The 22,987-nt window shown below is 36.0% G+C and overlaps 1 protein-coding gene across 5 annotated transcripts in view; it reads right to left on the bottom strand.

Moving 5' to 3' along the window:
* Nucleotides 1-1,451: 1,451 nt before the first annotated feature.
* Nucleotides 1,452-22,987, bottom strand: part of SANBR (SANT and BTB domain regulator of CSR) — a 55,836-nt gene continuing 34,300 nt past the window's right edge. For 3 of the 5 annotated variants that reach the window (XM_019430269.2, XM_019430490.2, XM_019430547.2), the window contains 10 exons: nucleotides 14,349-14,494; nucleotides 13,515-13,614; nucleotides 12,008-12,040; nucleotides 11,073-11,172; nucleotides 7,922-8,013; nucleotides 6,995-7,023; nucleotides 6,844-6,917; nucleotides 5,928-6,016; nucleotides 4,190-4,281; nucleotides 1,452-3,294 (listed from right to left, as the gene is read on the bottom strand). In XM_019430269.2, coding sequence (XP_019285814.1) covers nucleotides 3,258-3,294; nucleotides 4,190-4,281; nucleotides 5,928-6,016; nucleotides 6,844-6,917; nucleotides 6,995-7,023; nucleotides 7,922-8,013; nucleotides 11,073-11,172; nucleotides 12,008-12,040; nucleotides 13,515-13,614; nucleotides 14,349-14,494 — 792 coding nt within the window. In that variant the 3' untranslated portion in view covers nucleotides 1,452-3,257. Of the gene's footprint in view, nucleotides 3,295-4,189; nucleotides 4,282-5,712; nucleotides 5,785-5,927; nucleotides 6,017-6,843; nucleotides 6,918-6,994; nucleotides 7,024-7,921; nucleotides 8,014-11,072; nucleotides 11,173-11,612; nucleotides 11,656-12,007; nucleotides 12,041-13,514; nucleotides 13,615-14,348; nucleotides 14,495-22,987 lie in introns of those variants that run through there. The other 2 variants (XM_019430336.2, XR_002075308.2) reach the window with 2 other exon arrangements.

Raw genomic sequence — 22,987 nt, 5'->3', positions numbered from 1 at the left:
GTATTCCAAATACGAAGCCAAGTAGGCAGTTCGATAAACATGACTGGAATGATAGGCAGTGAGCTGTTTTCAGCCTGAAGGAGCTGCCATGAGGCAGGAGGCACTCCAGGAATGTTTTAAGCAATCCAAGGTAAAATTGTTTTAAGGAAGTGTTGGAATTTGCTGATAGGCCCAGATTCCAATCCCGGTTTGTGGGTTATTTCACCTCTCTGTACTTTCTTCCCCACCTATAAAGTGGGATAACATCTGATTTGGGGGGTTTGCTGTGAGGCTAATGGAGATAGGACATATCAGAGAGCTAGCACCATCCTCAGGATATATATTCAACAAATAGCAACTACTCTTCTATACCACCTACAGTTTGGTAAGAATTGGCCTTGTCATAGACAAATAATAAGAGTCAAACTAGCTACATTTTCTCAAGGAAAAACGCATCTTGGAAAGAGGGATGCTATAAGACTATGCTGTAGTTCTCACTCTATTCTTCAGTAAACCTCTTTGAAAACAGCATAGGTCACTACCAACATCAGGAAATAGTTTTCCTACATAGCTCTTCCTTCAAATGCTCTTTGTTTAAGTAACGCCAAGACCTTTAATATAATAAAGTAACACAAAATGCCATAACAACCACCAAAATATTAGGTGTCCTTTTCTTTCTTGCACTAAATACACACACACACACACACACACACACCCTTAGTAATTCAAATTATAGGAAGAAGGATATAAAACTCCCATCTTAAAGAATTTAAGGCTACTTTCCAAATATTAAAATAACAATGCAATAACAATAATAGTTAACATTTATGGAGGGTTTACTATAAGTCAGAAAGTACTGTGCTAATTTTTTTAGATTAAGCCATTTAATCCTCCAACAATCCCATATGGGTGGGATTAATACTATCCCATCACCTTCCCCAACAGATTAGCTTTAAATCAGAGGGGGAGAGCTAGCCTATTTGAACTGAACTGGCTAGGTCCCAGTACCTCTTAACTAGGCGGTACGAAAAGGTGAGATTCATAATAGTTGCTCAATGAATAGCTGAAGGAGAGCTGAAGACTTAATTCCAGATATTAGATGTGAAAGGTATTCTTTTTGTTTTTATATTAAATTTGCCCTTAGCAGATTAGCATAATAGGGCTTCAGCCTCAGCTTCCAAAGCAATTTAGCGTATCTCACAATATCTGGCTGAATGTTCTGAAAAGGGAGAATTACAAACATGGTGCAAGAGTGTGGAATAAGCACCCCTAACAGATAATCTTTCCTGCAATATTTTAGCCCCTAAATATTTTGCTGAATCTTTACCAGGATAAACTCACTCAAAACAATCTTAAAATTTATAAAATACACCTTGTAACAGAGCTAATTTTTCATGAAAACCTGTGCTCTAGGAGCCCATCCAGACTTTTCCTGAGAAGATGGAATGATTCAGATCAAGGGACTTTTCAAACCATTTTTGTCATTAACATTTATTTCAATTAAAGGAATGTAAATTCAGAATTAATGTAAGATAAAACCTTTCCAAAGTATTTGGTAAAGAAATACTATTAACAGTTTGATTAAAATGTTTGTGGTACCTGTGCTATGTATTACAGATGTTTATAAAATAAAAAGCCTATTCTGAAGAAAATCAAATTCTGATAAATTCTGGTTTGTAAAAAATCAATCCACTGGTACAGTCCTCCCAGGGGAAAAGCAATTTGCCTTTTTATCATCAGTTAAAAATCTAAAGAGCATACTTCTTTCAGTTGTGACCATCACAGCACTATATAACCTGTACAGGCCTAAATCCTTTTAATCAGAGAATACAGTAAAAGAAACAAGACTGTGGTATTTAACAGAGCTTATAGACCATGTACTAGAAAACATTTTCTTTTGAAAATAAAAATTTTATAATCTATTTCAAAAACATCAAACAATTGAAAGATACATAAACTGGAACAAAATTTCCAAACATAAATTCAAAAACCTTGGAAAAGCCATACCTATAGCATCAAATAACATCTAGCTGCATTTACTAACTAAAATAGTCCCTAAAAATGATTTCTGTATGTGTTAACGGAGTTTAACACTTCAACATTTCAATGGAAACTGCCATTCTGTCACACATTATCAAAATCTGTTCTCTAAATAATTTGAAGAAATTCCAATTATAAGACAATGAAGACTACAAATAGAAACAGTGAATTTTATAAGTTTTTCAGAGGCCTATATGTGATTTCCAAACACATAATTTTTTATGCTTATAGTTTGGAACAAATTTTCCCTGAGCACTCTTTCTGCTTGGCTAGAAAAATTAAAACATGATCTATATAATAGAATTTAGCTTGATTTCTACTGAATGCACAGCATTTTTCACCCATCAAATGTATTTGGGAATGTTTCCTTCTAGACACTGCTAAAGTAGTAAGTAATTGTAACTGTTTAATGGAGCTATTCGAATGGCTTTAGAAATATGGTTGGGTTTTAGAGCCCTGAGAACTGCGCACTGGGTGTTTTAAACAACTAAAATGATTTACTATCCTAAAACTATCAAGTTATTTTAATAAATTCGGAATGGCACTGGCTTCACAGAGGAAAAGGAATAATCAGTAATTCCAGATCAGATAACCAATAGATAAGCATTAAAAACTGAAAGAAAAACAAGTTGGATGAACATTGTGCTTTCCATGGATTAATGCTGAAAAAAAATAACCCTCTTGCCCAACACAGGGAATACATCACACCTTGAAACTTTATTTAATATAGGCTTGAGACCTGTCACTCCTTAATATTCATGCAAACTTAAAATTAGCATCCCTGGGAGTTTCATTACACAGATTGCAGTTCTCAGTGCTATCCCAAGAGTTACAGCTCAAAAGGCATACTATAATCAGTGCACATGCACAGTACCATCACCAGCTGTGTTCCCTTAATTTATTAAGGTCTTAAAAAGTCTTAGCTACTTGAGAGTTGAGGCCTCCTCTCTTTCAAATAAATAAAGGATAACAAATATTAGGAGTCTTAACTATGCAAATCTGTAAATACTGATTTTCTACATAGCATCACATTAAAAGAAAGTCAGATTTAAGAAGTTTCATATTTACAATTAGGTTTCAAAAGACCTAACTATACATTTCCCTTAGCATTATGATTTATGTGGCTTGCAAGAATAATAAATAAAACATTTAGAAGTCACTGTTCTGAAGATCTTCAAGAAGTGAGCAATTTCAGATGTCCAGAGGTGTGTCTTCTTTTTAGTTGTAGTTAAGATGCTTTATGCAGGACGCCCTGGACCAAAACGGCTTTTAGACCTAGATTTTTTAAACAGAAAAGAAGGTCAGAGGTACTTCTAAAACAGGAGGAAGTTGCTGCTGCTTTAGGTTCTGTTTGCTTGACAGTATCAGAGTTAAATGAAACTTCATGTAGCCCCACAATCCATTTTTAAAAACCTTTGGAGTGAGACATATTTTGGAATTCAGATTTTTGTGGATGTGGGGGACAGAGTATGGTACATATATTGTATATTATGGATTGGAGCAATGCCCTCTAACCAAACACATTAATACTTTTTCAGTGTAACAAATGAACATTTAAATTAAGTGTGATAAATAAAAACTATAAACAGCATCATAGTAGTTCAGCCAGGTTTGAGTTGCCACAAATGCACAAAAAAGTCTTGATGGTTTTCTGGATTTCAGAATTGCTGATAAGGCATTTGGATCTGTAGTATTAATGATCCAATCTCAATAAGTGTTATAATTTAAAAGAAATTTTGTGATGTAAAACGACAGAGGACCCACAAGTTACTTTTTATTAAGAGAAATAATATAAGGGACAGGAAAGACTTCAATGATTTATATAAAATAATAATATATAACCCATAAACAGTATAAAATTCTACTAATTCACAGTAGCAGTATAGTTTACATTCTTATCAGCAGGTGGCTCAGAACAGAAGTAATTCAGTAAACAGAAAACTTAAAAAAAAACCCAAAACTATACTTTCATTAAATTTTATGCTTATGAGCTTTTTAAGTCTTAACTTGATGTTAAATTCTGGTTCTGACTAATGTCTCGATGATCTAATCTTTGAAACAAAACAAACCAAACTCCAATTATGTGCCTCTATTGTTCATGTCATTTTCCCTAAAAAAAGAAAATCACGTCAAAGCCAGTCGCATTCTGAATCTGTTTATGCTGCTTTACCTTGTGTTTTTTTCTGAGCTGCTTTGCCGGGCAGTGACTGGCACTGAGGCCTTAATTTGCGCTTCAAGTCTGGAATAAATACCTCCTGCAAACTGCAGAGTAAAGGGGCAAAATGAAGTTATTACTTTTATGGAATCAACAGAAGCTCTGCTTTATTAAAATGGCATTACTTTTTAGCTTAGCAGTAATTTTATTTTGATCTTTAAAATTCAGACTCTTTGAATTATAATTTATGTGAATAATTTTACATATAGTAAAAATTCACCCTTTTTAGCGTACAGTTCTGAGTTCTGAAAATGCATACAGTAGTGTAACCATTGTTACAAGGGAGAAATACATTTCCATCACCTCAAGAAAATCCCCTTGTGCCTCTCATAAGTCAACCCACGATCAGTTCCCGGCAACCACTTATCTGTTATGTCCCTACAGTTTTGTATTTTTGAAAATATTACCTAAATTGAATCACACAGTCTGTGTAGCCTTTGAAATCTGGTTTCTTTCACTTAGCGTAATGTGTAGGAGATTCATTTATGTTACTGATGTATTAGTTCTTTCTTTTTTGTATGCACCACAGTTGGTTTATTCATTTACCAGGTGAAGGACATTTGGATTGTTTCTAATTTTTGGCAGTTCTGAATAAAGCCAGTATAAACATGTATGAACTGATCTCTATGGTGAGTAAATGTTTAACTTTATAAGAAACCGACACACTGTTTTCCAAAGTGACCATTCCTTTTTGCATCCCTACCAGCTATAAATGAGAGTTTCAGTTGCTCTCCATCCTGACCAGCACTTTTTCCCCCTTCATTGTAGATATTTTAGTTGTTATATAGCAGTTATATTACTGAGGCTTTAATTTACATTTCCCAAATGACTAAAGATGCTGAATCTTTTTATGTGCTTATTTACCATCTGTATCCCTTCTTTCATGAAGGGTCTGGCTAATCTTTTGCCCATTTAGTTTTATTGGATTATTTTATTATTGAGTTTTGAAAGTTCTTTATATATTTTGGACACACCCTTTACCAGGTAAGTGTTTTACACATATTTTCTCATAGATTATGGCTTATCTTTTCATTTTCTTAGTAGTGTCTTTCAAAAAGACCATTGATATTTTGATGAAGTCTGATTTGTCAATTTTTTCTTTCACAGATCATGCTTTAGAATTTTTGACACTGTATGTTAATGATATTGAAATTAAAATTAAAAAAGAAAGATTTTATAAGTTTTATAGGGAAGTAAATTTTTAAATAAAAGAATTAGGGCAAGAGTTTTTGTGAATACATAATACCAATACTAATGTTAATATACAGTGTTATGACTAATACATAGTTTTAGTAAGAACACAGGTATTTCCAGGCATCATTTTCAGCAAGATTACATCTTATTTTAGAAATAACATCTAAGCACTGCCTACAGAGTTGACTGAAATCAGCAACTTCCAAAAAGTCACCCTCTGGATAGTCAGCAATGCACAGCTAATCTACTCGTGGTGTGACATTACACTTTCAGCAATAACCTACCTTATTATGTGTGTTATAGAGGACTTATGGACCACGGGTGATACGAAGGTGGACAACGTTTATGTGAGTGAACTGGTACAGAATATAAAAATATATTAAAATATTTACATTAGTTTTTAGAAATTCTGCCTAAAACATCTTTATATTACTCATGATGAAAATAAAGTAGGAAGGCATATCTATGCAAGCACAGTGCCCTAGCACATAATTCTTACTTCTTTTGCTTCCTTTGACTTGACACGGTCCAGATCACCCAATCTCATCTTTATTAGGTGCCCTGTAATTTCGGACATCCGCCGCTGATCTGGAGGTAAAATATAATAAACCTAACTTTTTATGGGGATGATTTATAACTTCTGTTTCTTAAAGAACACACACTTCAATTATCATGAATTTATGAAAATACCATTAGATACTATTTTACAGACATCTACACATATTTATCTTTGAAGAACTTTAGGCAACAAGTGGTAAAATGGCTTATACATAGGTAATTGTGCTGCTTTTAAAAACAATTTGACAATAAATTTCATATATTAAAAAAATAAAAAAATTAAAAATTAAAAAAAGATTAAAAACAGACCTATTGGTTACATGTTATAATAAATAGTGAAGAACAACAAAAAAAACCCACTGTAAATGAACCTAAAATATGATGCGCAAGTAATGGGCAAAAGTCAGTCTGAGACCTCCAAACCACAGGTGCATAAAACAACACATTATCTGCTGGGGTTGTCTACTAATACAACTCTGGTTGATTCCTAAGGGAATGTGCAAATTCTGGGCTTTATTCCAGTTGGAACTTTTAACGCTATTCAGCATACTGCATAAAATGAAAGATTCCTGGGGCACCTGGGTGGCTCAGTCGGTTGAGCGTCCGACTTAGGCTCAGGTCATGATCTCACAGCTCGTGAGTTTGAGTTCCGTGTCAGGCTCTGTGCTGACAGCTCAGAGCCTGGAGCCTGCTTCAGATTCTGTGCCTCCCTCTCTCTCTGCCCCAACCCACTTGCATTCTGTCTCTGTCTCAAAAATAAATAAACATTAAAAAAAAAATTTAAAAAAAAAACATGAAAGATTCCTCTCACTGTTATTTATACCTAATCTGTACGTTACCTAAATATTAAAACTTACCATCTTCCCTTTGTGCATCCTGGTTGAATCTCAAGGATCTTGTGGCATCCCATTTATTCTTCTGCATACTCACGCTATTAGAAAATTTAAACAAAAATCAGCACTGATGCTTTAAGAGTGAATATCTGATGGATTAAGGAGCAATACTCACATGAAAGGAGACACATCTCTAGAAGTTGACTAAAAAAGAGTAGATAACATTAAGGTCCAATTAGAACATATTTACTCATTAGTGTTACAGTTTAAAATAAAAAGCAGCTTAATTTATTGAGTTCAAGACACCGTACCAAAAGCATCACAAGTATTATTTCATTTAAACCTTGCAACAACCACACGAGACAGCAGCCGTAATTATCTCTATAATAAAACAGGCTCAGAGAAGTTAAAGAACTTGTCCAAAGAGATATAGACCTAAATTTGAACCCAGCTTTATCTGTCTGACCTGGAAGCCCCAGCTTATACAATCTTTTAGAATTCACCCATTTGTGTGCTTGCAGCACTTGGCACGCAGATGAACGTACAACCTGCCCAATATAATTGTGTGGAACTTGTCTCAATGCAGCCTTTCATACATTTTTGGAATCTATGATTTCTCTTTTAGTCAAATATGGTTATTATTGTCCTCTTAATCCTACCTGGCTTTCAAAGGCATGTGAAATAAGAATTATTTTAAAAGCTCATAAAATACAATTTATTTAAAAATTATAAAGTCTACTTATTTATCTCATTTCAAAGTTTTTTGAACAAGTACTACTGGTTCCAGATTCAAAAGTTACAAACAGCACATATAGTGAAAAGTCTCTGTCTCCCATTCACTTCCCTTTAGAGGCAACATTTTATGCATATATAAGGAAAGATATATAGATTCCTCTATCTATTCTATACTATGTATACTTTTTCTCACCTATCAATATATCTTAGAGATCTTTAATCTGTTTATGTGGAACTTCTTTGTTCGTTGCTATATCTCTAGCATTCCACTGTATGTTCTTACTCTTCTTCAGATTTTTCTTGGCTCTATTTGCCTGCTTATTTCTCAATATGAACTTTAGAACAGTAATAGATAATTTAGAGTTACCTTCTCTAACACCTTTTCTTTCTTCTGACCACAGGGTGAAGACATCTGCTTTTTTGGTTGTTTTGTGAACTTCTTTGGCTTTTCCTTTTTCCCTGACAAAAGAAAGTCAATGTTATGAGCATAAGTTTCACATACTTCTCCAAAGCACTTATTACTTACTTCCAAACAATAAAACCATTTTGTAAAAAAGACATGTTTCTTAAAACTAACAAATTACCTCTAAATAAAATATAAATATATTGAGAAGTTGAATGTACTTTATAGGGGTTAGTTTTAATTACTTTTCTTCTTTCTACTTGTCAAAACCTTAAGGAGAAAAAAATCAGGGCAATAATTTCAAAATCCCAGTGAAATTAAATGTTGAAAATGTTGGGGGAAACTATATGTATTTCTCTGAATCTAATTTGATAGTGGTTTTAACACCTAATTCCAAATTTTTATATACCAAAAAAAAAACACAAAAAACAAAAAACAATACCATAACCCAAAAAAACACAGTTTGGGAATGGGAGGAATGAAGAACTCACAAAAAAGCTTTAAAATGTCTTTGCTTGGGTGGGTGGGAAGGGGCTATTTGGGTAAAAATGGAGGTAGGACAGAAATGATTTTGGGAGGAAGCAGATTTGGGACAAATTGTATTCTGAACTAGTGCTTTGCTACAATCAATATTCTGAATTTATTCTAGCTGACAGTGTAGAGGACAAAGGAAAGGAAAAGAAAAGAAGGAGGGGAAAGATGCGTTTCTCTAAAATCAATGTTGGAAGGTAAGGCGAGTACATCAGATCACTGTTTCCCAAACATCAAAAAGACACGATAGGGTGAGATTAGAGTGTGACGACAAGTTCCTTCTAAAGAAAAGAATGGTAGAAAGAGAGCAAAAATACTATAAACAACCAAATGTAGGTACTGACAAATAATCAAAGGGAGGTAGAAAGTTGAGTGTTTACATTTAAAGGATGCATGAGGTGGGGAGGTAGGGGAGGGATTGAATGAAACAGGTGATGGGGTTAAAAGAGTACACTTATCATGATGATATGCTTATCACAATGAGCACTGAGTAATCTATAGAATTGTTGAATCACTGTATTGTACACCTGAAACTAATAAAACACTCTATGTTAACTATATTAGAATTAAAATTAAAAACTTAAAAAAAAAGATGCATGAGGTAAGAATTGTGAGTTTATGGCTTTCTGCCTGAGGGCACTTTTCTCAATATCCCCAGCTAAGGTAGGAAAATTACAGCCTTATGAGCTCCAGGGAAAAGATGATACAATTGAAAGAAAGAGAAGCTGGAAATTTAAAGGTGAAATTTTAGAAGAAAGTCACAGAAGACTGGAGATCTAAAATGTGACTATAAACTCTGCCCAAATGATTGTTAAACTATGAAAGTGTACAGGAGACCCTAGGAGATCCAGCTAAGCAGGCAAGCAGAAAGACACTTGCAAGACAGAATTGCTCTTGAAGAGAAGTGAGACTTTCTTGTGCCTTTGACTGGACGATTTCCCAAACTTCATTGAGCTCAAGCTTCTGAAAGCAGGAGCCCTACTTAGGACTAGAAAACAACTAGTAATAGAGAGGGAACCCATAAAGCAAGGTGAAGCTAAGCAGGTAAGCCCCCAAATCTGAATATAAAGTCTGTCAAAAAATTAAAAATAGATCTACCCTATGTCTCAGCAATAGCACTACTAGGAATTTACCCAAGGGATACAGGAGTGCTGATGCAGAGGGGCATATGTACCCCAATGTTTATAGCAGCACTTTGAACAAGAGCCAAATTATGGAAAGAGCCTAAATGTCCATCAACTGACAAATGAATAAAGAAGATGTGGTTTATATATACAATGGAATACTACTTGGCAATGAGAAAGAATGAAATCATGCCATTTGCAGCAACATGAATGGAACTGGAAGGTATTATGCTGAGTGAAATAAGTCAGTCAGAGGACAGATATCAATGTTTTCACTCATATGTGGATCTTGAGAAACAGAAGACCATAGGGGAAGGGAAGGGGAAAAAAACAGTTACAGAGAGGGAAGGAGGCAAACCACAAGAGACTCTTAAATACAGAGAAGAAACTGAGGGTGGAGGGGGTGGAGGGGGTGGAGGGGAGGGAAAATGGGTGACGGCCATTGAGGAGGTGATATACTCACACAATGGGTGATACACTCACACAATGGAATATTGTAATATTGCAATAGTGTAATATTGCACTTGTTGGGATGAGCACTGGGTGTTGTATGCAAGCTAATTTGATAATAATTATATTTTTAAAAAAAAAGGCCCATGTAAGAATTACTTAATTCTCAAAGAAAATATCCTTGTGTCTTTCCTATTTACTGTTATTGAAGGCCCAGAGGACATGAAGTCTTATGTTAACTTGCAGATTTTTGTGTCTAATAGAAATGCAAATGATTCTTTTTTAGAAGAAAAGATAACCTCAAAGGTTATCAGTTACTGCCTAGTAGAACATCAATCAGTTTTGCCACTAACTTGCAATCCTTTTTAACATTCTTTTTCAAGTGTCTATAAATACCCAAGCCTTCAAATGTTCTCTGAACCAACTTTGGCTGTTTCTCTCACTAATGAGTTGAAAAATGTTGACACAAGTTCATTCTGTAGTTGTATAAAATCATGTTTTTAGTTTTTTAAAAATCATACTCTGGTGCTTCATTTGAGTGTCACTTCAAAAAAAATTTTTTTATTATTATGTTTATTTTTTGAGAGAGAGAGAGACAGAGCGTGAATGGGGGAGGGGGAGACAGAGAGGGAGACACAGATTCTGAAGCAGGCTCCAGGCTCTGAGCTGTCAGCACAAAGCCTGATGTGGGGCTCGAACAGTGTCACTTCAAATCATCTCTGGTACACTGATATAAGTCATACATTTTGAGAAACCCCTTAGGTTACGCTTGAAATGAAAACTTGGAGGATTATTTCTCAGTACACTGCACTTTTTAAATAACTTTGTGATTATTCTGTGTTAGTGCCAGGGTTAGAGAATCTTGATGAAGCCTCCTTTATTTATTTTTTTTCCATGTTGTAACCTACCATGTAGACTTACAAAGCTAATTCATCATCCCTTGCATTAGAGCCTTTAGAATGCAACCCCTTCATAAAAGTGAGACTTGATTTTATCTTAGAAATCAGTACTTTGTTTCTTGGATATTTCTTCTTCATCTCCAACTTCATCTTCAGTGACCTCAGATCCAGTGGTATATTCTTCTTCTTCCGAAAATAATGATTGTTGTTTCTGAATTAAAAAAAACACACACACACACACCCTTTTAAAAACATAATATTAATACATCTCTAATGGACGCTTTCAAATTTATCTAAATTTAATGAGTCAAACAAGAGCTAATAAAATGACGAATACCTAATACAACATTCAGGAAATGGCCATAAGAAGTTCTACATTTAGGAGAGGATCACATTACATTAAATATCTTTTATTTATTTCCTTCGCATATTCTAGTAGAGTGTTGGGCCCATAATAGGTCATCAGCATTTGTCAAACTATACCTCTATCACTCAACTGAATGCATGTTCCTTGATATCAGGATTACATTAAAATATAATAATTGCTAGTATTAAACTAGTCCCATAAGCAACCATATGTACACATTCTCTGGATAAACGTGGCCTTGGATTACTCAACCATATCTGCATCAGCTTCCTGCATCTACCCACCCTGCTTTCTGTCATCACTGATCCAAATTCCACTTCCATTCTTCTGAATATTGGTGGCACATGGCAGGGTGATGGCAAAGAGGTAAAAAAAAAAAAAAATCAACCAACGTGTCAATCAAACCACCAAATACCTGGAATTTAATACATTTGTTGCTTTGTTCTATGACCTAATGTGACTTAAAAGTGACTTCAAAAAAGCCACTAAGGAGACTTATGGAGTATATGTCTGTTTTAAACAATGGCATTTTTAGTTAAGTACAAAATTACAGAAGCTGAAAAAGATAACTGCATTGAACTAAAGTCTGTAAAATAAGATACTGGTAAGATTCTATTAAACTAAACTTTAGTTTTGGAAGAAAGAGATCTATGAAAGTAAAGTATAGTTGCTTACTTACCAGTTGCAGAGTCCAGTTTTTCAGTGACAAAAACTATAAGACAAAGGAATGAGAGATTAATAAATTTGTATCTACCCAGATTGCAGCTCCTTATTTTCATGTGGATACTGTAAGAGTTGAAAAAAGCTGCAAGTATAGTTCCTTTCCAGGTTGAAACAACTTAAAACTCAGGCTGAAAATGATGTTTTACAAGGTTTTTATAACGGCTGTCTATAAAAAGATGTATATGTTTATAAAAAGAAAAGAAAGAAAAAGAAAATCGGGGCAGCTGGGTTTGCTCAGTCTTAAGTGTTTGAGTTTTGATTTCGGCTTAGGTCATGATCTCACAGTTTGTGAGATCAAGCCCTGCAATGGGCTCTGTGCTGACAGCATGGAGCCTGCTTGGGATTCTCTCTTCTCCTCTCTTTCTGTTCACTCTCCTTCTACTCCCTCTCTCTGCTCATGCTCACTCACTCACTCAAAATAAACAAACATTAAAAAAAAAAAAAAAGAAAAAAAAAGAAAATCAACACTTCTGGGGCACCTGGGTGGCTCAGCTGGTCAAACATCCAACTTCAGCTGGGGTCGTGATCTCACGGTTCGTGAGTTCAAGCCCTGCAATGGACTCTCTGCTGTCAGTGCAGAGCCCACTTTGGATACTCTGTCTCTCACTGTCTCTGCCCTGTCTCCGAACCCTTTCTTACTCACTCTCTCTCAAAATAAATAAACATTAAAAACAAAACAAAAAAACAAAAAGGAAAATCAACACTTCCCAGTATCATTTCCAAAGGATAAGTAAATCACAGGCAGAGATAATATGATTTAATTTTTGAACTATTTCAATCACTTTTTAATGTTTATATTTTATTATAGATTCAAGAACCAAATTATATATGGATATTCAAAAAACCTCATTTGCTATATTGTACATAATTAAAGAATGTTAATGATTGAATATTTGTAGCCATTTGGAGTTGACAATACATTTTACATAGAATATTTCACTTTGTCAAGTAAATGATACCTCAGCCAATACAAAGCGAGGAAGTTCATGGGCAAATAGAGATTCCCTGGTTGTCAGTAATAAGAATCAAAGGACTTAAAGCTATCTGGCCACCTGAAAAATATTTCAGTTTTGAAACCCTGCAAAAACTAAATGCATTCCTGATTTCAATTAAAAAAAAATTTCATACCAAAAAAGTTTACAGAATTAGAATTAGGAGGGGACAAAATATCCCATTCATACTATCTTCAATCCTCAAATCATTACTTGTTCATAATAAAACCTCTGAAGAACATGTTATATTTTTTCCCCAAATTGAAGTTGATTAATTATTAGTTGAGGGCAAGGAACATGTCCTATTACCCTTACAGTCCTACTAACTCAGCATTTGTTATGATCAGATAGTCAGTAAATGCTTATTAATTGAAAATATCAATTTCAGTTTAAACCCATCACATTTCAGTCAAAGATTAAATGTCACCAATTGTTCATATCAAAAAAGAATAAGTGAAACAAGCTACTCACAGCATTGAGCTCCCCACTTTTGGGGCCCCATGGTGTATTTGGCTCCAATAAAACATCACAATCTAGACCCTTTTCATCACAGGGACCAACCCCAGAATCACTTGAAAGAAAAAGAGATTTTAGGGAGAAGTGTTCAATTTCAGAAGAAGTTAAATGCAAATGATGTCTATTTTTATTGCAAATGTTTTATAAATGTTCTTTAGAAATATAGTTCTTGAGTATAAGGCATGCCACCTCAACATTTCCATTTCTTAATTCCTCCAGTGATTTCCCCTAGCAGAAGGCACTCCATACAGGGGAGGCACTACTGCATTCCAAGCATCCTACTTGCCAGGTAGTGAGATGGGCTGCTAAGACTGGTACTTTTATGAGAACAGCCTGCAGGAAAGGGTCCCCCTACCCCCAACCTGACAGCTTACTGCAATTGCAAAATGATAGAAGTGACTTCAGAAATTATTAAATCAAGGATTTCAAATTTATGCAAAGATAACCTTAGTCATTTTTTTTCTAGTTGTATCAATCAAGGATTTAAAAAGGGCTTAAGTGACTTCAAAAAAGAAAAAAAAACCCTCAAAAACTGAATTGCAGGTCCCAACCTTTCAATCACCAAAGACTCTTTTTATTAGTTTTTCTTTCCCTTGGACCTCCCATATTTTTTCTATCAAATAAACACCTGCTTGCTCTTACTGCAAGCTGACATATAATTTCAGTAAGCTTTCTGGAATAACGTAAGCTATGTGGGGTCTGCCATTATTGGTTTGGGGAGGCACGAGGATTCTGAGATGGGAAGCACTGAATGAAGCGCTGCAGCGCGTCCCCCCACCCCCACCTCACCTAACTGTATCTTTAGAAAAAGGCACAACAATGACATCTTTGTGTTTGTGCAGATCGTCCAGTATTCTAGTGGTTGGACACGACAGCAAATCTCCGCCTTCACTTTGATCATGAAGAGCAACTACATGGTCCTTCACTTTACAACCCTGTCATGTAAGAGATACTACGTTAGAGAGGTTGGTTTGTAATAGAAATATTCCTTTAAAGATGATTGTATGTTTTTGTTTTTCTTTGCCCAGCCATATTGTCATATTAACCATTTTATAACTTTTTCTCAAGAAAAAAATAAGGCAGTTGATTCCTGTATAATGCAGGGTTGGGGTGCTGATCCCCTGCATAGTCAAAAATCCACATAACTTTTGGCTCCCCAAAACTTAACTACTAAGAGCCTACTGTTGACTGGAAACCTTACTGATAAACAGCTGATCAACACATATTGTGTGTTATATGTATTATATACTGTATTCTTAAAATAAGGCAAGCTAAGGAAAGAAAATAAAAAGGAAGAAAAAATATTTATGGTACTATACTGTACTTATCAAAAAAAAAAATCAACATATAAGTGGATCCATGCCGTTCACCCATGTTGTTCAAGGGTTAACTGTGCTCATACAGAAAAGAGCAAGAAATATAAATGTACACCTTAATAAACAGTCAAGAATATTCATGTAACCAACATTCATTCACATTAAGAAACAGAATATTGCTGGGGTGCCTGGGTGGCTCAGTTGGTTGAGCATCTGACTCTTGATTTTGGCTCAGGTCATGATCTCACAGTTCATGAGTTCAAGTCCCACATGGGAGCCTGCCAGGGATTCTCTCTCTCTCTCTCTCTCAAAATAAATAAACTTATATATCTATAAGTGTATACACACACACACACACACACACAATTAAAAAAACTAGAATATTACCAACACTTTTGGAATTCCTATGGGCTCATTCCTGATTGTAACTGCCTCCTTTCTCCCAAAAGATAATCTTTATCCTGACTTTTATGGTACTCACTTCCTTGCTTTCATCCTTTTACCACTAAAGGATGCATCCCTAAACTTAGCTATACTTTTACCTCACTTGTTTTGTTTAACATTATGTCTTTATGAGTCGACCACATTATTGTATGTAACAATAACATTTGTTTTAACGTATACTATTCCATTGTATGCAAATTCACAATTTGCATATGTATTCTACAGTTGATGGATGGGTTGTTTCCAGTTTGGAGCAATTACAAATAAAACTGTTATGAACAATCTTTTACACTTCCTGGTGTAAAAGTGCTCATGTGTACCAAGTTATATTACTCTCAGAAGTATATGAGTGTTATTACTCTATATACTAACACTTGGTAAGGCATTTTAATCTTAGTCATTCTGGTGAGCATGTAGTAGCATCTCATTGTGGTTTTATTTTTTTTAATTAATTTTTTAATTTTTTTTTAACGTTTATTTATTTTTGAGACAGAGAGAGAGCATGAATGGGGAGGGTCAGAGAGAGAGGGAGACAGAATCTGAAACAGGTTCCAGGCTCTGAGCAGTCAGCACAGAGCCCGATGCGGGGCTCAAACTCATGGACCACGAGATTGTGACCTGAGCCGAAGTCAGATGCTTAACCGACTGAGCCACCCAGGCGCCCCTCTCATTGTGGTTTTAATTTGCATTTCCTCAACTACAAATGAGGTTGAACTCCTTTTCGTGGTTACAAGACAGCTAAATGTCTTTTTTCCCCAGCAAAATGCCTTCTTGTGTGACGTTCCTATTATTGTTTTCTTATTGTGGGGTGCCTGGGTGGCTCAGTCGGTTAAGTGTCCAACTTCAGCTCAGGTCATGATCTCACAGCTCTTGAGTTCGAGCCTCATGTCGGGCTCTGTGCTGACAGCTCAGAGCCTAGAGCCTACTTCTGATTCTGTGTCTCCCTCTCTCTCTGCCCCTCCCCTGCTCACGCTCTGTCTCAAAAATAAATAAACACGAAAAAGTTAAAACACTTACTGTTTTCTTATTGATTTGTATGAGATAAAAACATCTTAATATGAATCTTTTATGGATATGTTGCTAACATCTGGTCCTACCTATGACTTTGTCTATTGAAGTTTATTTAATGTAGGTGATGTACTGGAATTTAAAAATCTCTTTCTTGGGACTCCTGGCTGGCTCATTCATTAGAGCATGCAACTCTTGACCTTGGATTTGTGAGTTTGAGCTCCATATTGGGGGGTAGAGTTTACTTAAAAAAACTAAATAATGGATGTGTGGGTGACTCAGTTGGTTGATCATCCGCTTCTTGATTTCAGCTCAGGTCATGATCCCAGGGTCATGGGATCGAGCCCTGTCTTGGGCTCCATACGCTGAGCATGGAGCCTGCTTAAGACTCTCTCTCTCTCTCTCTCTCTCTCTCTCTCTCTGCCCCTCTCCCCTACTCACTCTAAAATAAAAAATAAGATTTAAAAAAAAAAATTTTTTTTAACGTTTTTTATTTATTTTTGAGACAGGGAGAGACAGAGCATGAATGGGGGAGGGTCAGAGAGAGGGAGACACAGAATCTGAAACAGGCTCCAGGCTCTGAGCTGTCAGCACAGAGCCCGACGTGGGGCTCGAACTCACGGACCGTGAGATCATGACCCGAGCCAAAGTTGGCCACTTAACCGACTGAGCCACCCAGGCGCCCCCAAAATAAGATTTTTTATGGTATTATCTTTTAATAGCTTTATTCATTCTCCTTTCACATATAGATCTTTTTTTGTGAGTAGTTTGGGATAGATTCCATTTCCATTTTTTTTCCCCAAATGGATATACCAATGTTCCAGGACCTCTTACTCAAAAGTCTATCCTTTGCCCACTGCTCTATACTGCCACCTCTGTCATAGTCAAGTATCCAAGTGGCTCTGAGTACTCTCTTCTACTGGTCTGTCTCCTCTTTGCCAGTATCACCCTAATGGCTTTGTAATAAATCTTCATGTTGGGCAGAGCAAGCACTTCTACCTTTGGTTCTTTGAGAGTATCTTGGTTATCCTTGGCCTTCTTCATTTCCACAGACATTACAGTCAGTTTAGCAAAGTTCCCAATAAAAATCTGTTAGTATTTTTATTGAGATTACATTGATCTAAATAGACCAGTTTGGGGAACATTTACATCTTTACAGTACTGAGTTTTCCAATCTATGAATGTGGTATGACAATCCATTTTTTAGTTTTATTTTCTCTCATTAATGTTTTACGTTTTCTGTATAGAGTTCTGGCACATATTCTATTAGATGCAATCCTAGGTACCTGACTTTTTGAGACTACTGTAAATGGGTTTCTTTTTATAAATTTGATCTTCTAACCTTGTTTGGTTTATAGAAATAAAAATGGTTTTTGTAAATGATTTTTAACAGATCAATCTTAAATTCCTATTAATTCTAATAATTTATCTGAAGATTCTTCAGGATTTTCTATGTTCACAATGTGATCTGCAAATTATGACAGTTCCTTTTTGATCCTTACACTTTTTATTTTTTTCTTGCATTAATATACTGTCTAGGACCTCCAGTTCAATTTGAATAGAACTGTTGTAACAATGCGCACCCTTATCTTACTCCTAATTTCAAAGGAAAACTTTTCTACATTTCACTATTAAGTGTGACATTTGTTTTAAGTTGTGTATTATCTATTCTTTATTGGATTGTGTTATTTCCCTTTTATTTCTAAATTTGCTAAGATTTTTTTTTAAATCATTCCCTTTATATACATTAATTTGGAAGTTATACATTCTTTTGTCCTTTTAGTGGTTACCCTAGAACTTATAACATGTGTCCTTGACTTATCAAAGTCTAATTTGTTAATACCTCCTGTTTTTTTTTTTTTTTTAAATTTTTTTTCCACGTTTTTTATTTATTTTTGGGACAGAGAGAGACAGAGCATGAACGGGGGAGGGGCAGAGAGAGAGGGAGACACAGAATCGGAAACAGGCTCCAGGCTCCGAGCCATCAGCCCAGAGCCTGACGCGGGGCTCGAACTCACGGACCGCGAGATCGTGACCTGGCTGAAGTCGGATGCTTAACCGACTGCGCCACCCAGGCGCCCCCCTCCTGTTTTTTTTTAATTTTTCTTTTAATGTTTATTATTTTTGAGAGACAAAGAGACAGAGCATGAGCAGAGGAGGGGTAGAGAGAGAGAGAGAGAGAGAGAGACAGAATCCGAAGCAGGCTCCAGGCTCTGAGCTGTCAGCACAGAGCCTGACACGGGGCTCAAACTCAGAAGCTATGAGATCATGACCTGAGTTGAAGTCAGATGCTCAACTGACTAAGCCACCCAGGCACTCCATTAATACCTCTTCTCTTAAACAATGCAAGACCTTTTAAACTGTCAGACCTCCACTTTAACATCCTTCTAATCTACAGGCTATTGTTGTGGGTTTTAAAATTATACATTAAAATCTAGAGTATGTGTCAATTATTTTAAATTTTCTGTTTTACTTATATAGTCCTATATTTATTACAAACATACACACACACACATAAAGTGTTACCATCATTGCTTAATATAGTCAATGTTCATTTAGATTTACCAATATATCAATTTTTTTCTTTGGTCTTCATTCCTTCCTGTATCTTGAGAACATCATTAGTATCTCCTTTAAAGCAATTCGTTGGTTGAAAATTCCTTCAATTTTTCTTTGCCTAAAAATGTTTTTATTTTGTCTTCACTCTCGAAGGATATTTAAGGAAGGCACAGATTTCTAGAATATTAACTCTTTTGGTACACTAAAGACTGAAGGAACTATACTCTGGCTTCCATTGCCACCATTTTGAGATGTGAACTCTCATTATTGATGTTTTGAAGGGAATCTACTTTTTCCATCTGGCTGCTTTTAAATGTTTTCTTTTGTTGTCTGCAGTTTCACTCTGATATGTGCAGGTATGGATTTCCTACCATTTTTACTGGAAGTCACTGGAATTTTTTTTTTGTTTTTAATTCCAGTTAGTTAACACACAGTGTTATATTAGTTTTAAGTGTACAATATAGTGCTTCAACAATTCCATTAAAGGGAATCACCAGAATTCTTTTTATTTTTTTATTTATTTTACTTTATTTATTTTTTTTAAAGAGAGAGAGCAGGGGAGAAGGGGAGAGGGAGAGAGAGAGAGAATCTTAAGCACACTCCATGCTCAATGTGAAGCCCAATGTGGGGTTCAATCCCACAACCCTGGGATCATGACCTGAGCCAAAATCAAGAGTCTAACACTCAACCAACTGAGCCACCCAGGCACCCCTGGAATTCTTGAATCTATAAATTAAAATCTTTCAATAATTCTGAAGTATCTCAGCCGTTATCTCTTCAAATTTTGCCTCTAATACATTCTCTTTTTATTTCTATTGGGAACCCCATTAAGAAATTAGTGCTTCTTACATAAAAAGATAAATAGTGTAGAATACTACTATATGAGGTACTTAGAGAATTCAAATTTGTAGAGACAGAAAATATAATGGGAGTTGCCAGGCACTGAGGGGAGGAGGAATGGAGAATGTTGCTTGGCTCTAGAATTTCAGTTTTTGCAAGAGGAAAGAGTTCTGGAGACTGGTCGTACAACAGTGTGAATATACTTAATACTACTGGGCCGTACACTTGAAAAACAGTTTAGATGGAAATTTTTATGTTTATTTTACCACAATTTAAAAAATGACATGCACTCTCTAGGTTTCTTACTTTTAGATTTCTCATCATTTTGTCTCTCTGTGCTTCATTCTGGATAGTTTCTTCTGACTTTTATCTTCCAGTTGTATCTAATCTCCTGTTAAATTTAAATTTGCCACTGAGCTTAAATTTGCCACTGAGCTTAAATTTGCTAATAACCCAAATTCCTTGGCAGTAAATCTAATCATACCCATCTGGCAAAACCCCAATTCTGGATGACCTCAACTACCCATTTTCTCCATGTTTGCACTCAACCAGCTTAGGGGTGCTAGAGAGAGTGACATAAAAGACATGTTGGGTTTCATTGTAAATTTATGATTACCAATCTCCCATGGGATCTCAAACTGCTTACTAACCTACAACCTTTCTCTGGAAAATTCACTCTCATGTTTTCCAAAAAGACTACTTCAAACCTTCCCTTTCCCCTTATTATTAGCAGATGGCTTTACCCCCTACTATATAGAGAACAGGAAAGGCATTAGATTGGAAAAATTTATCTAAATGACAAAAACACAATTTTACTAATATCTGCAACCATTCTACTCTTCTCTACTGTTACAACAGAGGAACTGCCCTTCCTCCTGTCTAAACTGAGATTGCCACATGTGCTTATGATCCCACCCTACCCTGTATCCTCATAGCCTTATACTTATCAACCTCTCTTCCTCAACTGGATCCTTCCCACTGCCTTTTAAAAAGGTCTCTCCTGGGGCACCTGGGTGGTTCAGTCGGTTAAGCGTCCGACTTCAGCTCAGCTCATGGTCCGTGAGTTCAAGCCCCGCATTGGGCTCTGGGCTGATGGCTCAGAGCCTGGAGCCTGCTTCAGATTCTGTGTCTCCCTCTCTCTCTCTGCCCCTCCCCCGTTCATGCTCTGTCTCTGTCTCTCTCTCTCTCAGAAATAAATAAACGTTTAAAAAAATAAATAAATAAAAATAAAAAAATAAAAAGGTCTCTCCTATCAAAACAAAATAAAGCAGAAACAATAAACAAATATCTATAACGTAATACTGACTTACTTTCTACCTTTTTCAAATTTCCCAAAAGAGTTGCTATTCACATTGTGCACATTTGTTCTTCTTCCACTCACTCACTCTGCAACCCTTACCAATCTGGCTTTGGGATCTAGCACTTTGACAAAACAGATTGTTACACTTATGAATTCCAGGTTACCAAAGCCAAAGGACACATATCTTTCATTATTCTACCAGTATTTGGCATCATGGTCCACTTTTTCTTTCTTTAAATACTACTCCCTTGACTTTCACGACAACATCCTTGGTTTTCCTCCTATTATTCCAGCTGCTCCTGATCACTTTCGTTTGCAGGCTCACACTTCTCTATCCAGCCATTAAACTCTGGGAGTCTCTCTGGGCTCTGCCTTAGGCTATCTGCTCTTCTTATGCTTACCCATACCTGCTGGTTTCAATTCTTACTTATTTGCAAGGAGACTTAAAATTATCACCTCCAGGTAGCCAATTCTCTGAGCCCTAAGACCCATGCATCTAACACTCTTTGTTAGACACCTCAATCTCAGACTGTCCAAAGCAAAACTCATGAGCTTCTCTCCAAACCGGATTCCCTTCTTGTTTCCTCGTCAGTAGACAGCACTACCACCACCCAGGAGCACAAGCAAGAAACTGAGTTATCCTCGACTCCTTCTTCCTCTGTGGTATAATCTACCAGGCCATTTCAGTTTTACTTCCTAAATACTGAATTCATCTCTACGACCCTAGGCCAAACTATCATCTCTCTCTAAGACTACCACGGTAACTTCCTCTTGTACCTGACTGCACTTACTATTCCCAAGCCACTCTCCATCCACACTGTAAGTGATTTTCAAAATACAAAATAAAGAATAAACTGTAACATGGCCTACAAGGTCCTGGCCCTGCAGGGCCTATTTACCCTGCCAACTTTTTCTCAAACTATATGTTTTCTACAAAAGGCAATTTCTTTCAGTCTCTCTCATTCACTGTGTTCCTTTTGGCTTTGGTATTCAGATTAGAATGCTCTTTCTTTTCCTCTTTACCTCATATACTCCTATCCATTCTTCAGATCTCAACTGAATGCCAACTCCTTGACTTGAATGCCCACATCAGACCAGCCTATTATAGATATTTACGGCCCTGTGTACTTCTTCAAACATTTCCTTGCATGCTTTTTTTTTTTCCTTTTGATAGTACTGTATGAACTAAAAGCTCCACGAAAGCGGAAACAATCTAATTTTACAGAAATTAGATTATTCTCTGACTTGCACAGTGTGTGAAACAGCTTTGGTGCTTTATAAATAACTGCTGTATGGATGAGGAAGAGAAGGAGGAGGAAGAGCTTTAGATTCTTTCCCCCCCATTTATGAAATCTAATTATATAACCTTTTCAAAAGTGTTACGGATCAAGGACTCTAACCTACAGCAATACTCACATATTGTACCAAGATATATGTGCAAGGATGTTCATTACAACACTGTAATACCATCAATCTGGAAATAATCTAAATGTTGATCAACAGGAGGATGGTTAAATAAATTGTGATATATGCACGGCTTAGGATATTAAACTGCAGTAAAAGAAAATGAAAGATAACCTAAGTATACTGTTGATCTAAAAGGGCAGAATAGTATGAATAGTATGATCAGATTTCCAATACCAAAACATTGCATATAATTTGTGTCTGAAATGTATAAAATGTCTGAAAGGAAACTGTTAACTGGTTACCTCTAAGACAAGATGCAGAACAAGGGAGTGGTGTAAAGAGGGTCTCCTACTTTTTACTATACTTATTTTTTATATTCTTTAAAGTCTTTCCTACAGGAATGTATCACCTTTATACTTTGTACTTTATACTACACTTTTGGGTCATGATCTCAGTTCATGGGTTCAAGCCCTGTATCAGGCTCTGGGCTGATAGCGCAGAGCCTGCTTGGGATTCTCTCTCCCTCTCTCCCTGCTCCTCCCACGCACTCTCTC

This window comes from Panthera pardus, unplaced genomic scaffold, assembly GCF_024362965.1.
Source record: "Panthera pardus isolate Hobbes unplaced genomic scaffold, ASM2436296v1 HiC_scaffold_25, whole genome shotgun sequence".
In the NCBI taxonomy this organism is placed as follows: domain Eukaryota; kingdom Metazoa; phylum Chordata; class Mammalia; order Carnivora; family Felidae; genus Panthera; species Panthera pardus.
This window is presented reverse-complemented; position numbering and strand designations above follow the sequence as displayed.